At 45.4% G+C, this 17,926-nt stretch overlaps 1 protein-coding gene across 4 annotated transcripts in view; it reads right to left on the reverse strand.

The window, feature by feature from the left end:
* bt (projectin protein bent) overlaps positions 1-17,926 on the reverse strand; it is a 258,850-nt gene that overhangs the window by 151,962 nt on the left and 88,962 nt on the right. For all 4 annotated transcript variants that reach the window (XM_084576962.1, XM_084576961.1, XM_084576964.1 and 1 more), the window contains 4 exons: positions 3,526-3,688; positions 1,812-1,953; positions 1,244-1,373; positions 41-225 (listed from right to left, as the gene is read on the reverse strand). In XM_084576962.1, the coding sequence (XP_084433088.1) occupies positions 41-225; positions 1,244-1,373; positions 1,812-1,953; positions 3,526-3,688 (620 nt within the window). The remainder of the gene's footprint in view (positions 1-40; positions 226-1,243; positions 1,374-1,811; positions 1,954-3,525; positions 3,689-17,926) is intronic.

Here is a 17,926-nt window from a genome sequence, read left to right on the forward strand (position 1 = left end):
GCGGCCTAACCACTGCACTCCTGCAACAGCGCAATCATACCTTCGAAGTTGAGGGTGATGTTGGCGTGACCTTCTCCGTGGTCATTTCGAGCGAGAACTCGGTACTCCCCGCCGTCCTCGGCTTTGACATTGGCCACTTCCAGTGCCACTGTGTGACTGTGCTTATCAGACAGGATTCTGTACTTGTGCCGGGCATCTTCTTTTACCAAGACACCTTTGTGATACCTGGGGAATGCAAGAAGCTTTTTCACCTGCCATGCATTCAATGGCCCACAAAAAGACTTGCAATGTCTTCACATAAACACAACAGTCTTCCAGGCTTGTTCTGCCCATACAAGCAAGTCAATGGAGGTGTGGTGAGTTCAGGATGTGTGATCAGCTCATACTGGGAGCTTAAACAAGGGACATTAAAAAAAAAATAACGTTGACCAACATCAATGGTGTACACCATTCTAATTGCAGTCAGAACACTGTCACTGAAAATAAGAATATTTACAAGCTCAAAAGACACAAAAAAAATTAACACAATGCGTCGCTACCCCTCGCTGACTTCACGGGTAAAAGGCATGCATCAGATTCCATTGAACTCAAAGCAGCGGCAACTCATCCTTTTGAGCAAGGACGTCATAGCAGGAAGATTTAAAAAATCCAATTTTCTTTGTGATTAATTTGAAATTGTGCTGGACAAACATCAATGTACCCAAAAGCAGCCAAGGAATAAGCTTTTTGTTGAGAACAATAATTGGCTCAAATTGTCCTCAGTGTCCAAGGGTGACTCGGCAAGTTTTCCTATCAAATAGATAGTGCCAAAATTTGCTGTTGCCGCAAAAAATATACAATTGCAGCCATTGATGTTAGATGCAAAGCGAACAAAAAACAAACTTTCCATGAGGCATTCATTCACTGGGCCTTCTTTTTTCCCCGCTTGCTTTATTTGCCTTGAATGAGGTAACCTGAACTGACAGCTGTGGTCCTTGCTGACCAGGCTATGTTATAAAAATGTTGTGCACCAAATATTACACATCACAACAAAACCAAGCAGACATCAGAAGCTGGCACTTTCTTTTTGTACAAAACAACTTTTATTATTACAAAAACACTTTTTAGACCTCCAGGCCTGCCAACACCAAACTATAGATAATGGGCAGTTCTTGACATCCCCGCACACAATAAAGCAAAAAAAAAAAAAGAAAAGAAAAAGAAAAAAAGGCCACACATAAAGGTGCACACAAAAGCAGCTCACCATTCAATGGCAGGTGTAGGGTCAGCTACCAGCTGACACTCAAAGATTATTTTGTTTCCATCATCAGATTGCCGGATTGTGGGTTTCTCAACGAAAGTGGGCTTTGCCCCTTCATCTGGAACGTCGTCACCTGCGAATAAACAAAAAAGGCTTCGCTCAACCTGTGAATGCCAAGGTCATGCTGCACATATTTTGTGACAATAAAATGCTGAGCAACTGAGCAGCTTGGAATCATCACTGCATGCAACAACAGAGCAGCTCTACAGACACTGAAGCTTTAATTGCAAGCTTCTATGGCTCAGCCAAATTCTCTAGAAAGCTTTCCTTAAAATTCCCAACGAAACACTAGCTTTTTACGTTTCCCAACTTGCAGATATTCATACATTTAGAATTCATTATGGCTCGATAACATCTGATACTAACTCTACCGGAGAGACTAGCATGTTTTATCAAACTGTGCAGCGTAAGCTTTAGCAGCATGTTCTCCCATCCATCCCCTAGACCTACATATTTATCAATCCATCAGTCACTCGAAAGAAAAAAGCAACCCTAAATTCCATGTACTCACTGTCAAAGTTGAGGCTAATGTTGGCATTGCTTTCACCAAGTTCATTCTTGGCAGTGACCTTGTATTTGCCAGCATCTTCGATGGTAACATCATCTATTTGTAGTGTTACATGGTAGGAGTTCCCATCCTTGTCCATAAGCATCTGTTGCAAACAAAATTATTTCATCAGTAGTTGCCTTTGCAGTCAAAGAAATGCCACCTTTGGATTCCATATTTTTGTTAGATGAGTTTTGATCAGTTATGCATTTTGATCCCTAGTGCAGTATACTGTAACCATTAGACCCACTATTCTTCCCATGGTGGAGATCAGTGGTTTTGTTGCCCACCGCCACCCACCTCTGGGGCTTCAAGTTTCCTATACTCGGGGACAACTTTGTGTAACTATGATGTCGCCAGTCACACTGTTTCAGACAATGTAGTACACGTCACTGGTCTTTTAGTTTTATTTCGGTATGAACCGTTGCAGTTTGAGGATGCTTCACTGCACGGGTCACAGTCCATGCTGTGAAGTGACCCCATAATGCAAAGAGGCCGTTTGCGACAATGCACAACTGCTACGGAGTCGCATTGCAAAAAGGGCTGCGGTTTTCGAGCAATTCACCAATATTCCCGATGGTGTGTGCAAACAAAGCCCTTGACGAATCTGCGAAAAATCATCAGTGTAGCCCAGCTCTCATCCCAAATGTGCACTCAACCATATTCCGGCTGCTCATTACATAATATTGCTGTGATGCAAATGGGTTTGGGCAGTCTTTTAGGGCTATTCGATAATTCTAACTTTTGATAATTTGAACATTTCTTCTGAAGGCCCAATTAATGCGACTTTACTGTATTCGAAAAAGAAAGCGATGCACAGGTGCCTGCGCTGTTATTTTTTGTTCTCAAGACCCTGCTGTTTTGTCATTTGGTTTATACCGCTTCTTCCCTTCCCCACTTTCCTCAACCGTCCACCTTTTAAAATTTCCTGGAGAGAACTCTGAGTACATTAGACTGCATACCCGGACCATGGTGTGCCACACTCTGCATAATGCTGAAACCACACAAGTCTAAAGAAAGCCACCGCAGCACATAAATGTTTTAGTGGTAGAGGCCGGGTGTCTCAATCCTTAACTGTATTTTTTTTTCATTCAGATTTCACTGCCACCAGGTCTTTGGGTGCAAAATGATAAACATGCTCAAGACCATCTGCTGTTGGCTTATTATTTTTTGTGCACTTTAGAAGTGCCCTCATGAGCCAAATCACAGTTCTTGGAGTGACTTCGTGGCACAACTGAAACCTTGTTTTAATAATTCCTGAAAGATCACAAAAAAACTTCCATGGAATAAAATTAAAAAAAAAAAACACTTATGTATCAAGGGGAGAAAAAAAAAAATGACCCTCTAATAAATACTGAGATTTTTGATCAAAATATCACTATAGCAATTGGATTCCAAGGAAAGGAAAGCACAGCAGGGAGAGGCAGAAAGTGAGGTGGGCGGAAGAGGTTAAGAAACTCGCAGGTGTCAAGTGGATGCAGCTAGCGCAAGACCGTTCAGTGGAGTAATATGGGAGAGACCTTCGCCCTGCACTGGGTATATTCCGGCTGATGATGATGATGATGATGGTGATAGCCCTGGAAACTTCTGTCATAGACGACACGTGACAATGATAACTAAGGATCGTTACCGGCAGTCGTTTGTAGGAGCAATGCAGAAAACTGAAGACGCAACTAACCTGGAAGCGGCCCTTTGGAACCACGGGTGCGCCGTTGTGAAACCAGTTAATGGTCGGCTCCGGGTCCGCCAGGATCCGTGCCTCGAAGAGGAGACGCTCGCCATCGTCTTCCTGCCGTATTGTAGGCTTCTTGGCAAACGTCGGTGCGATGCCGTCGATTTGCCTGCGAAACGAAACATATTATATATGCGACACGCCGCATGTGGTGCGAGCCAGCAGTAAGCGTGAGGTAAGTGTGGAGTACGTACCACGCTCGTGAGCTGAAATCATGCACAACGGGAAAAAGAGAGGTACGGATAGCATAATTATAAAATAAACAACGGAAAGTTCATTAATGCGAAACTTCTGAAGCCCGCCGTGACGTTGATGTTAATGTTGATGCGGCTAAGCTTCTTTGCAGCAGGGAATCACAGAGTTTTGGATCAGGCCAAGAGATGAAGGAGTAAAAAGAAACAATACTTATATCAAATGCTGTGCATTGGTCAAATACTCAAGATAAAAACGAAAAACATTGCCGCCATCATTTGATAGAGATGGCGATTTGATAGAGATGATAGAGAAAGTGCAAGAGCGTTTGGCGTTACCTCATGGTTGTCTCGTGGGTTTTTTAATGATTGCATCATTTGAGATTACAGCATGATGTGAACCGTGACTTTGTGTACGTTTGATATTTATTTACAATTATTTTTGACATTTTCTTCAAGCAGAACGGGAGACACTGACACAAATTTCACACCATCCTGCACCGGGGGCGTTCCCTCGCTACTGTCACGTGCCTTCACGTCACATGACGTCACTTTTAGACAGCGCGCGTCGGTCGCGGCGGTGGCTGCTCCAGCGGAGTGCGAGTGTCGTCTGCTTGTACGCTGCGCGCAGCAACAGCCAATGGCTGAGCTAAACCACTGCATAGTTTTGCGCGTCCGTGGCTCCTCTCATTGATGAAATTGCAAAGTTATTCTTTATTAAAGCAAAGCTCAAGCTCGGACCTTTCCTTTCACCGTCGGGTACTCCACTTAACGGTTCCAATGTCCTTTGTTCTTATTTTCTTTTTGCGTGCATTCGTGACGGGGCACAAGGACGTCTCTACCAATTTGATGCCACTGGTTCAGCTTACCGAGAACAAGCCGACCTCGCATGTACAGAGTGATCCACTTCTAGCTGTAACACAGTCACTGCTTTCAAAGCAGCATTGCGTCGGATGCAGGCACTTATCGAAGCAAAGCAATATATGCGCAGTGGGACGCGGAGGTGATGCTTCGCATGGTCTGCCACCTAGCTTTATGAAATGGCCGGGTCGGACGCAATGATGCTTTGAAAGCAGTGGCCGTGCTATAGCTAGAAGGGGATTACCCTGTACCTGGTTGTGCGCCCGTTGTTATTATTTTTGTTTCGTTAATTCCTGGCTCCTTCATTGAAATAATGTCAACATGGTTTCAGGTCGAATAAATCGTCAACTCCAGCCGTCTCAAAAATTATGTAAGGCGACCTTTTTACGTATAACGGAAACAGTTTGCACGCTTAACGCGTTAATTCCGTTTTCCTGCCTGACGAACAGAACAATGCCGCATCAAAATTATTTAATTATAGTGCTCCATGAAAGATCACGTCATGCATTTTTAAATGTTGCGGCAAGCATTTAACAGTGTACGCGGATTGCCCCAACATCCTACACTAAGGTCATTACTATGTTCTGAGTAAATCATCTCCATAAATGTTTGTACGGTATGGCATTGCATATGCCGGCGATTCAGCTGTGGTGTTATCTGACAAGCAGAGTTATTTTAAAACTGCGCTAGAACACAGACAGACATGAAGAGGCAAATACACATTGCGCTGAACTTACAAGTGAATTTTTATTCAGGAATCGTTTCTTTTTATAGGAAGTGGCAGATAAAAAGTCGACAAAAAGTCCCGTCACATGTCCTAATACTTCATCCTCTCTTCCAAAAAACAAACAAACAAACCTATCCTTCGCTTGAAGCGTTAAGGAAGTGCTGCTTAGGCATGATTTTTTTTTCTTTTTTTTTAGAATCTGCTATGTTTACCGCCTCAGTATTTTCTCTTGCTATTTAGTCTCGGTTTGGGCCTATGACTTTCGCCCTTTGGAAGCACGGTTCACACTGGCAGTCCTGACAATGTTCAACAAGATTCCTGTCCCTTTTCTGTTCAAACATTTTTCTTGTGCTCACGGATCTTACCATTTAAACAGCGTCCCGTTGGACCAACGTGTGTCTTTCCGCATGTCAGCGGAATCCTATACACAACTGCCACACTCTGTCCGTGTCCTAGCGCTGTTTTAAAATCATGTTCAGCCAACTCGCTCAACAAGCCAATCTGCTTAAGCAGAGTTACCATGTAAAATGAGCGACATGCAATAAATGAGTCAATGCCAGAAAATTACGTCAAATTTCTCGAACACAACCTGTAATCACCATGCCAGACACTAAATATAAGTATTATATAGGCTTGTAGGCAACACGAAGTAGCAGTCAGTAAAGCAGAAATTTCGGCGAGTTGTTAAGTATTCCTTTTGATCACAGTGCACAAAGTCGGTTGTTTTGTTTGTTTGGTCGGTTTTTGTCACCTTCGTCTTTCGTTCCGTTTTGGTGGGCTGTGACTGTGAGCGCAATACTTTCAATCGTGGAGGCGTTCAGTAGTTTACAAACTATGAATGTTTGCTTGATCGTTGCGCTCCGTTTTAATTTGGTTCCCTGCACTTTCTCAACATTTCAGAAAACGAATACTCTATTCGCTTATTTTACGGTGTTTTTTTTTGTGTCTCATCTTTTTTTACTCATATTGTTTCTATGTATTGCGAACGGACGGGTTCATGAAAATTGCTTAATACTGTTACCTACCAGTAACCAAATACCCTTAATTGCACGGAACAAGATTTTGTTTCGGGCCTGTTTTTTTCTTCAATAATTTGGAAAGAACGAGTAAACATCGATTTTTAAATGTTCTGTGAAAATCCGTGATGATTTATTTTACGCGATATGTCACTCCTAAAATATTCTTCATGGAAGAAAATTTTCTGCATGGAACTTATATTACTATGTTCAGGCCTGCATGTGCAGTATATATGCATGCATATGTATACTTGTTTACTAAAGGGCCTAAACTAGCGAAGGGATTATATAAATATTCTGTACCTAATTTGCGCACGCATTTGTTGCGAAATAAGATGAAATACAATAAAAGAAAACCACCAGCCAGTCCTGAGTTTCATGTGGTCGCTTGAGCGTTTGAGCCTCCACTGCACCGTTGCAGAGAGCGTGTTGAGAAGCGCTTCATTTAGTTTGGTTCGAATACCTCAGCTTTGGTTCGACGACATGGACTATGTGGCACAGCACGCAAAGCCGGAGAGAGAACAAAAAATAAAATAAGAGAGAGAAAAAAAAAAAAAAGGAAAGGCAGGTACCATGCTTATGGGTGGCCGTTTCACTTAACGCGTTGTCGCGTGTGGAGATTCTTCGAGGCGCCGGGACAGGAAGGGAAGCGCATACACACATGTTCACACTGCTCCACAAGCTGCACCGCACCATTTTATGAAAGAGCGTTCACCCCGTTCACCGGTTCCCAAGCATGTTGTGCGGAAGAAAGCTTTGTCCCCCCCCCCCCTCTCCCATCACCCTTCCATTTTCTCCCTTAAAAAAGAAGGGGGGGGGGGGGGGGGGGCAAGGGGTTGGAGGACCACTCTGGTTCCAACGTCCTACCTGGGCAGATTAGCCGTCGCTCCTTTTTGAAAGCGTACGTCCACCGACACTCTCCGACTTATTCGCATCGCATCTTGTTCGTCGTAGTGTGCGTGGCCACGGCGGCCTATCGAACTATTAGTGACTCGCCTGATCAACAGCAACTAATTTTCCGAAAGTGCCTTCAAGACTCGCATCTCGAAAGCGGCTATTGGAGAGGGTACATAAGAGCCGACGACGATCTAAAGCCTTTTGAAAGATCACTGGCTGCTGCAAACGTGAAGTATGCTGTACTAGAATATATACTCTGCTTGTGTTACGGTCAGTAAAACTGCTATTATGCGCACTTTATAAACAAATTGCACTCCGCGTATTTCTACGTAGATGCTTGCTAAAAATTACAACAAAGCTGGACCTGAGCCATAACTACGCATGCTTAGTTCTATATTTGCCTTGATGCAGTCTAAATGTAACGAAGTTCCTCGCCTCTGTACTCTGTCAAAACTAGTGCAAAAAAAAAAAACGAACAAAAAGCAGAAAGGCAGTTCAGCAGCACGCGCAGCGTAGAAGCAGACGACACTCGCACTTAGCTGGCGCAGCTGCCGCCGACCGACCCACTGCCGGTCTCGAGGGGGAGCGCGCTTCTCGGCACTGGCCGTGACCGACCTGACCGACCGACCGGCCGCTCGAGGCGCGCTCGACCAAGCGGTAACTAAAGTCCTTAGATCCGTTGTTTAACAAAAAACGGATCTAGGGACTTTAGCGGTAACGTGAAGAGTGTTGCGTGAAGGCACGTAACAGCAGAGAGGGACCGCCCACGGTGCAGGATGATGTGAAATTTGTGTCACTTTGGTGGGGAATCACTGTGGTGGGGAGGTGGGGACACTGCTTTCCTCGGCGGCATGTTGGATCCCACTCGGCCGTTCGGAAGCATTGAGCGCAATGGGGCGGCGGGCGGTTTCAATGATAAAACGACTCCTATCGTGCGGATTTCCGAAAATTTGATGTTGTACCAAAACGGGATGGTATCAGACAGTGTTTTAGCTGTGAAACGAAGTTAGTTGCGTTAAATTCTGTCATATTTTGTTTGTGTATTTGCCCAGCAACTCTTTGCCTTGAGAACAATATTTACATTCTGATGTGCGTGGCATACCCCGTTGCAGTTTGCTCACCTGTGATAGTCAAAATTTCGATTACAATTGGGACTTAGCGTGCACGACGTTTTGTAGCGTAACAAAAATAGCCAGTGCGTAAGAGCTCTGTAAGAGCATGTTGGAATATCCGAATAGTAGTAATATATTTTACGACTTTCTTTTTATGAAATGTGTGCGATGGTTACGTATGGCTAGGTGCGATGTAATTTCAGCCGATGTTTCGCTTTTCTCTGCCCTCGAGCACGCCTACACGAATGAAACTTGGATATTTCTTTGTCAGTTTGTTTTGTACCTTTACTCCAAACCTAATGTACCTTTTTCTGTCGGAACTTCGAGCGCGTCAAAGTGTTAAAAGCATGAGTAACTTTTTTTCTGTAATTTTTTTTTTCCTAATGAGGCACAGGCCATAAATTTGAGTCCGAGGTGAACCGTCGGACCACGCTTTGAAATCATGATTTTTTTTTTTTTACATTAGGGAGACGTATAAGTTAGGCTTGGGGGTTCCTGTCGCAATTTCGCAGCGTCAGGTCCTCGCGGAGAAGCGGTTCGTCTGGGCTACGACACGTTGCAGATGAGATGAGGCAGATAGGCGGGCTTCTTCGCACAACTATAGAACTGAATATATTCACACCGCGAGACGTTACGAAATTGCAACAGGAACCACCAAGTCTAACTTATAACTTATATACATAAGGACGGTATGTATGTTTGGCGGGTATAATAAACCGCTTCCGGTGCTCCTGTAATTTAAACGAAATGTTGTTGAGGAGCTGTACTATCTTTTTATGACAAAATTCAAAAATCAATTTTTTGGTCGACCTCCCTAATGCAAAAAAAAAAAAAAAAGACGTCAAAGCGTGGCCCGACAGTTCACCTCGGTCTTACGCATTACGAGAATTTACCCCGTCTTTATTTTCCCCATTAGGGACGCTTCGTTCCGAGCTACACTTTCTGCACAATGATCCTGTTTTGTTCACAAGAGGCCTGAGTCACATGCCCTGATGAGTAAGCTCGAAAACATGTCATGCTCTCGCAGCTGTCAAGCTATATATGCCACAGGCGAGGTGGGAAATTGTTGGCAAAGACGTTCCCACGCATGTGTCGTTTTCCATCTCTTTGCAAAAAAAAAAAAAAAAAGAAAAAAAAAGGGCAAATGCGTGGGAACGACTTTGCCAACAATTTCCCACCTCGCCTGTGGCATATCTTGACAGCTGCAAGAGCACAGCATGTTTTCGAGCTTACTCCATCTCTTTGGAGGGTGGTTGCTCCTGGCCCTACGGGGCTGGGACAAGTAGGTCACTGCTCCTTGCGACGGGGGCTAGCCTGCCACCATATTTTTATCTGTTGTAGGCCGTCATTGCACCCGCCACTACTTCGGTGGTGGACGACGGCTGTTGTTGCGGCGCGCGTCTTTCTCCCTCTCTTTTTTTCCTTTCTTCTCTATTTTCTCTTCTATCCGCACGAGGCAGCGGATGTGGCTCAGCTGCAGAGCCAGTAGTAGGCCTGTGCATTTTCTTTTCTTTCTTCCTTCAGTCGCAACAATTTCCATCTCTTTGTTCGTCATATTTTTTTCGTCGTTTTAACAGGTGCTCTGTGAACTTGCGCTTTTAGCTGAAACGATGGCTCCAATGGGAGGTGAGGATATAGCCTGCTAAGCAACACCTAATTTACCGAGGCTTTCTTCGGTCCTGACGAAGAAGGCGTTTCCCAGTAAAATGGCCGCATTATATAGGGGCTTTCACTATGAAATGTGTATCTGAAACTCTCGTCACTGCATTTTGCGCAGTTCACAAAGGCACTCAGACTGCCACTCCCTCCCACCTGCTCCCTTTTCACCCCACCTCACTAAGTTTGTAATGATTTCACTAGGTAAAAGTAATCCCCTCACCCATTTCAGTATAAAAGATATGGCGGAAGGTAAGAAAAATGGCTTCCTTTTGTTCGCGTCACAGGCCATTGGCATGAGCGAAATTCTTCACGTATGTGTCTGCGCTGAAATCTTAACATTTCTCATTTTTTTAAATTTTATTATTATTATTATTATTATTATTATTATTATTATTATTATTATTATTATTATTATTATTATTATTATTATTATTATTATTATTATTATTATTATTATTATTATTATTATTATTATTATTATCTTTTTTGCTCATCTAGCTGACTTAGTGGCAATGAAAGCTTGTCGGTCACCTTCCTGGGTACTTTCTTCCTGTGCGCTTTATGATTATAACAGGTTTTTCATCCATCTCACATGCATGCTTTAACGATCGAGTAATTGCCTCGTCTGACGATTACAGAGAGAGAGCGGACGGTTTCGCACAAGCTGGACAGGAGGCAAGTTCTACTGCTTCTTTCTGATAGTTGCAGTAATTGAGCACGGCAGGGCCAACAGCATTCAGAAAGTGTAGCAATCAAGGGCTTGTTAACCCGGTCGCCTTCAGTGGCTTTCTTCGTCATTAGATACGTTTTGCATGAACTCGACAAAATTCATGTCTGGTGCCCCTTTTAGAGAAAAAGCTCCCCTGATGGGACTGGGACAGGTGGGTGACCGCCACTTGCGGCGGGGGCTTGCCTGCCACCGAATGTTTATCTGTTGTAGGCCGTCATTGCACCCGCCACCGCTTCGGTGGTGGACGACAGCTATTGTTGCGGCGCGCGTCTTTCTCTCCCTCTTCCTTTTTCTTTCTTCTCTATTTTGTCTTCTGTCTGCACGAGGCAGCGGAGGTGGCTCAGCTACAGAGCCAGTAGCAGGCCCGTGCATTTTCTTTTCCCACAGCCACAACAACAACAACAACAATGCAAAAACGCAGATGAAGGAAGGACAAAACTAGTGACGTGTTTTCTTCTAAAAACTATAGCTTTTTTTTTTCTCGAATAATGAACTCCGCCAGCATTCTGGCGGGTTCATGTACACCAGACTATACCCAAAAAGAAAAATAACGCTTTATTTAAATTTATCCTAGAAAAGACAACATAGAAGCTACAATACCGCAAGCCATCGTATCGCCAATTCACGACTAGGCGTTCGGAAGAACCCAACCGTCTGCAAGATATTGTTTCGAATAGGCGACTAGAACTTGAGAAAAGATGACCCCCTGTATTCAGATTTGTCCTCAGCTGTCCATACCGGAGAAGGACGGCTTGGAAGAACAAACTGCCTTTGCTGCGCTGAATATACCTTAGATATCATACTGTAACAAGATACAGTGAAGGGATATGAATGAACGGTCGAAAAGTGGGTTTACACTGCACAAAGATAGTTACATTTAGCTAGATCAACCTCCGCGCTGTTGGCACATTGGAGAAACACTGTCACGGCGTTGTGAAAAATCCTCGTGCTCGAACAACAAATGCAACATGTTTGTGCGGAATTTACCAAGCCAACTACAACGACTGCATCATGTAAACATCCCTGTTGAAACTGCCAGAATATTACTACCAAGAGCAAATAAAAAATGTCATCTTTTCCCAGTTTATTCGCATTTAGAATACACCTAGAGTGTTTCGCAGAAATGAGCGTTTTAAACTACCAAGGATGCACACTAATTGCGGAAAATGGTGTCGTGCCTATTCCGTTCCCCATCACTTTAATTGATTGCCAAATGAAATTGTACAGTTGACTTCTCTTGCTCAAATTAAGAGAGAAGCACAAAAATAGTTGTTTAATCATTCTACACAGCATGTTACGTGAAAGTGTATAATGTACCTTTAGTTTATTATTGTTAATTTTGGCGTGGAGCACGCGCCCGTCGATTGCCGTGGCCCGCCCACAAGCGCTCCTGTGGGCACGAGAATGTAGTGTATTGATGAATGGTAATAAAGTGTGTGTGTGTGTGTGTGTGTGTGTGTGTGTGTGTGTGTGTGTGTGTGTGTGTGTGTGTGTGTGTGTGTGTGTGTGTGTGTGTGTGTGTGTGTGTGTGTGTGTGTGTGTGTGTGTGTGTGTGTGTGTGTGTGTGTGTGTGTGTGTGTGTGTGTGTGTGTGTGTGTGTGTGTGTGTGTGTGTGTGTGTGTGTGTGTGTGTGTGTGTGTGTGTGTGTGTGTGTGTGTGTGTGTGTGTGTGTGTGTGTGTGTGTGTGTGTGTGTGTGTGTGTGTGTGTGTGTGTGTGTGTGTGTGTGTGTGTGTGTGTGTGTGTGTGTGTGTGTGTGTGTGTGTGTGTGTGTGTGTGTGTGTGTGTGTGTGTGTGTGTGTGTGTGTGTGTGTGTGTGTGTGTGTGTGTGTGTGTGTGTGTGTGTGTGTGTGTGTGTGTGTGTGTGTGTGTGTGTGTGTGTGTGTGTGTGTGTGTGTGTGTGTGTGTGTGTGTGTGTGTGTGTGTGTGTGTGTGTGTGTGTGTGTGTGTGTGTGTGTGTGTGTGTGTGTGTGTGTGTGTGTGTGTGTGTGTAATTTCAGTCGCCGCACAACTGCGGAGAACCCCCGCCGCTAGTATTGCTCACTGCACGCAACTGTCGAGTGGGACCGAACATGCCGCCGGGAAGGGAAAACGGCGGTGCGGGGTGGTACAAAGGGTGTCCTCACCCTGAAAGCGGAGGCGAATGGTATCGAAGCACCCTAACCCTCAGTAGAGTCACGAGTGACTCTAACCCTCAGTTTCGGTTGTAAAGACTGGAAGACTATGGTACGTGGCCTCAATCCTGCCGTTTCATCCCTTTTTGAGGATTTTGACGCACACATTTTTCTGGCGAGATTTCGCCGGACGGTACCTCCTCAATAAATAGAACGTTTACATACCTAAAATAAAGCCATTTGCCTGTTCTCTATTATTTTCGCGATAAACGCAGCTCACGAGACCCTGCGAGACGCACACTTGTGCAACGATGTTAGGATCGACACACCAGGTATATATATTGGCGCGAGGACATACCGTGGCGCCATCTCTCGGAAGCGCCCGCGTGACGAACTAAGTGGGATAACGCATGTTGAACTGCTGCTGTAGAATGCTTTCCTAGGCAGTTCAGTTGCGCAGTAAATCTGCGTTCATTTATTTATTTAATATACCCCCCCCCCCCCCCCACCTCGATCTGGGTAAACAAAAACTTAATTTGAGGTATCAGACCTACTGATTCGGCAAGAAAGCACTTCAACGAATCAGTTATCGAAGATTAGCAAGCTTTACCGCGACGAAGCGCACACCGGCTGCAGCATTGCTGGTGCTGTTATGAAAAAAAAAAAAAAACTGAAGCTGCCACACGACCAGTCAGACATAAGCGGTCACTGAACAGGTAATGGGATTCGTCTGCAAGAACAAGCAGACTGTCAGGAGCCTGACAGATGCTTAGCGCCTTCGCATAGCACCGACAGAAGCAGCAGCGTTCGCCTACTCCATTGAGCGTGGCAGAGCAGGCAAGTTGGACTGTGGACATGTCTTAGATTAATTTTTATAGCAAATGTGAAGACGAGCTCTTCACGCAGCGGATTGTTGCACCCTGAATAACGCTATTGTCACTCTTGGATCAAGCGGATATTTGTTTTCCCCACGCAAAGTAGTTTTTCTTTTTTTTTTTACGCACACCTCAGCACATCACAACATGCGTGTAATGGTCTGTCGTTTGTTTATTCGCGTGCTCTGTCATTTGAAATAACTACAGTACTGGAGACGCTGCCTGAGACAAGTCACCATGGGTATACCGCTGCCCGAGGCCACAGAATCTTCTAGTTCACTTCAGTGAAACTTCCATGTCAACGAGCTCACTCAGAAGAATTTGAGACCTTCTTGCTTTCGCACGATCCTTCCTTTCTATGGGAGGGTACTGCTCCGTGAAGAAGCCAACATCGTTTCCATACTTAGCAATAGGATCGTTAGCTTCACAAGTGATAAGCCAAGTTAAAATACGCGCCATTCCTTCTGCCGCTCACCGAACTCTTTAGCACCAACTCCATGGACGAAAATAAATTTCAGCAGCCTCTGTAACGATGCAATATCAAAAGTGCAATTGTGGCACTCGTTCTCAATCAAAGCTACAGAAATAAACGCGACTATTAACTTTTAAAACGCACGAGTTCAATCCAGCGTCTTATCCAACAGTACTAGGAGGATCGAGTCACGTGATCCCACTTGCTCCCCTAGGTCGACACTGGCGCCGTCCGCTCCAGTGGTGGCGCTCGCGCCCATATTGATTTAGATAAGAAGCTTGTAAGCAGGCAAGTGCTTTGATAAGTAACAAACAGGAACACAAATTTGTGAAGATATTCCTGACCTAATTGTGCTTTGAGTGGGCCATAATTTGAGATGTAGGTTGCAGCTCTCTCTGTATTCCTTTTTTTTTTTTTTGAACGTGTAGGTGCGCTTCATCCTGAATTCATATTCATGAATTCGAAGCGCGTAATTGCTCATGACACCACATTTTTGGCCAAAGAAATCCGCTGACGATTTTAATTTTGTCTGCCCCGCGAGAGTAAGGCAGACGTGGTTTGATGGACGGGAACATGATTTACATGGTCGGCTGCCTCATGTACTTGATGCAAGCCACCCACGCAAATGACGAATATGATGCCCATTTCACTTCTCCGCCGTAGTAAACACGCACGCCGGGCAGGCCGTGCTTCCCGCAAGCCCTCCGCGCCAACGATATGGTGGATCTCTTCCGCCAGCGCAAGAGCGTGCTAAAATCTGTTCTTCGCTTAAATAATAAGCAGACGACAAAAAAAAATATATTTCTTGCGGATTTTTGACCCATACCGTGTTATTAATAACTGCAATACAAACAAGTTTCCCAACACATTACCGCTGGTGCGGCGCGCGACTCATCGTCTACAGGCTGGCTCCGCTGCTAAGGCTTCACCGAAATTTACATCTTCCTTTTACTGATACAATGCGATCGGCAGTAAGGCAGTTCCATGAGAGACCATTTACTATAGCGCTGAGCAACTACAAAGCGCCGTCGGATGTGCCTTCGATGCGAAACAATTTAGGCCTAGCGACGACTAGGGAGTAGCTCTCGGCGAGAGTGTTGTCGTCCGCCGCGACAGCGGGCGGCGCCGCTTTCGTAAGCGCTGCTGTGTGCTGCGAATTTGTCGCCTTCGTCATAGTGCAGCTGAAAGCGGACGTTTTTCGACGTTTTGCTCAACAATACGTCGTGCAAACGATGCTGCTACGTGTTGCTACGTGCTACGTGCTACGGATACAATGTTGTTGGGCCGCAGGACGAGACTGCATAAAAACGTCGACGGATGGTACTTTAGACACTACTTCTTTTATGTGCTGTTCTTGAACCGTGGTTTAACTTAAATGTATACATTTTTGAAGCAGGACAGCTCAATCGTATATCGAAATGGGTCGCTCTTCATGTTAAATCAATGCGACGATGACTGGAAAGCATCTTTCGTAGCATATGTATTCCGCATTCGGTAGCTGCCCGTACGGTCCATTCGCTGTGTGTTTGTGTGTACAATTACCATTGCGATTATAAAATATATTTGAAAATACCTTTATCGTGAAAGATACAACAGATACATCCTCAAAGTTAACTCTGATGAGTTCAGCCTGCGGAAGCGGAGCGCAGTCCTTTGCAGTCGTCCCGGCCGCTGGTGCTGTATCCTACAGCGGCCCGCCATGCCAAACGGATGGTATATGGTTTGCTGGCGTGCTCAAATAAAACACAGAATAGAAACAATGTGTCGGATAGCTTTTACGAGAACCGCGAAAAAGCACTTTTACACTGCCGCATCCCAGCATCAGCACGCACACACAGCCCAAGATGGCGTCAAGAGAAGCCGGAGCGGACTTTCGCAGTTTGGCTCATGCGGGGCGCCACCATCAAACTAAGATGGCTGCGCCCAGGCATCGAAACTAAAACTGTATGTGTTTGCTCCGCGAGGCCAGCGCTCGGTTTCTAGCGGAGCGGGGAGAAACTACAAAACCTACGCGCGGCTGCGGTGGCTAGAAGGGTAGCGCAGCCGCGGCCGCGCAGTGCATGGCTGTCTGCGGAGTCTGCGCAGCCCGCTCGCGCGGGAGCGCGTGCCACGAGCAGCCGCGCCTGCGCACGGAGCCGGAGAATGAGAAAGAGGGGGAACGGGCGCGTGCAGACGCGCGCAAAGCCGGCGCTTTTTGCAAATGGGGTTTCTTATTTTTGCTTTTTTCGGTTCTCTGGCTAGCTGGAAACGTGTTTTTTATCGGTGCTTTCAAAAGCGGGAAATTATGATTAATTGATCTCGGCGAACGTTGTTTTCAAAGAGCGCTTGTTGGCAGGCTCCGACTTACTACTAGGCTACTAGAAGGCGAGAGGCAAGCGACAGGTATTTTGAAGGACTTGCGATACCTTCCCCCAACCATCCCGTTATCGTGTTCATAGACGTTTTGCGAAAAAGCGCGCCGTCATTTTTTTCGTTCTAGTTCTTTTTTTTTCCCCTTTGTTGGGCCGCGACGGCGAACAGAACGCGGCCGGAGTAGGAGAGAAACAATCGCGCGCGCACACGTAAACACGCGCTGGAATGCGCTCAATCGGTCGCTTTTGCGCCTAGAGTTGAAACAACTATAGTGACGTAAAACTGTCTGTTCATAAGCTGACCATCATCTCGTATAATTTCACTGCTCAATTCCAGACATCAACGTTTACGCGCCCTTAGAAGATGCTCTCATGCAATCTCGAGAGATATTATTCCTCTCCGCCACAACAAAAATGCTTATGTGTGGGCGCGCGTGTGTGCAAATAACGCAATCATGCGCAGGCACTCAATGTATATAGGTCAGTACTCTTGTACGTTTTCATTGTAATGAGGTAAGCAAACGCATAATCCCTGCAGCGCGCTGCCAAGAAGAGGACTCACGACTCCAAATCCCTGCGTCGCTTCGATTACCAGCAGTGCCGCCAAATTACCGGAAGAAAAAAAACGAAAGCAAAAGATTACAATGCACAGAAGCGTCGCTCACTCTACATTCCCACGGGGGAGGAAAATTCTCTTCTGTTACTTGAGGAGGATAAAGGCTCGATTTCTGCTGCCCACTCATGTCAGCACTGCTTTGAGCCGTGGGGGTGATGGGAGGGGGGAGGGGAGGAAAGCGGCTGTGTACAGTGGCTTTAGGCTGTGTTGGAGGAGGAGCCAAGGCCAAGGCGGGGACAAAACAAACTGCCGCGATCGCTTGGTCCGGTGGATAGGCAGGAATCCCACCTCTCACAAAAAAAAAAAAAAAAGAGAGAGAAGATCTCGAGATACGCGTTCGTGACGTATAGGACACGTCACCCATTTGAGGGCCAAAAAAAAAGCGAAATATCGGCTGAAATTACATCGCACCTAGCCACAGATGACCATCGCACATTTCATAAATAGAAGACGTATAAAATATATTGCCACCTGACGGTTAGAGGTAGCGCTTGAACGACAAAGAAGTTGGAGACTCTCGCGCGCTTCGGCTAGTTAACCCCTGTGGACTCTTGAGCTTGTGTCTTCGTGCTACGGTTTCTCGGGAACCTCTCTCTTGACTGTGTGTATCTGCCCCTGTTGCCGATACCCATAAATCCCTGTCTTCGTGACAATGTTACTACTATTCAGATATTCCAACATACATGCTACACACAGTATCTCCAGAACATTCCTGTCACTATCTCAAA

The sequence above is a fragment of the Amblyomma maculatum genome, chromosome 8 (assembly GCF_055883805.1).
Source record: "Amblyomma maculatum isolate TAMU_Amacu chromosome 8, ASM5588380v1, whole genome shotgun sequence".
Classification (NCBI taxonomy): domain Eukaryota; kingdom Metazoa; phylum Arthropoda; class Arachnida; order Ixodida; family Ixodidae; genus Amblyomma; species Amblyomma maculatum.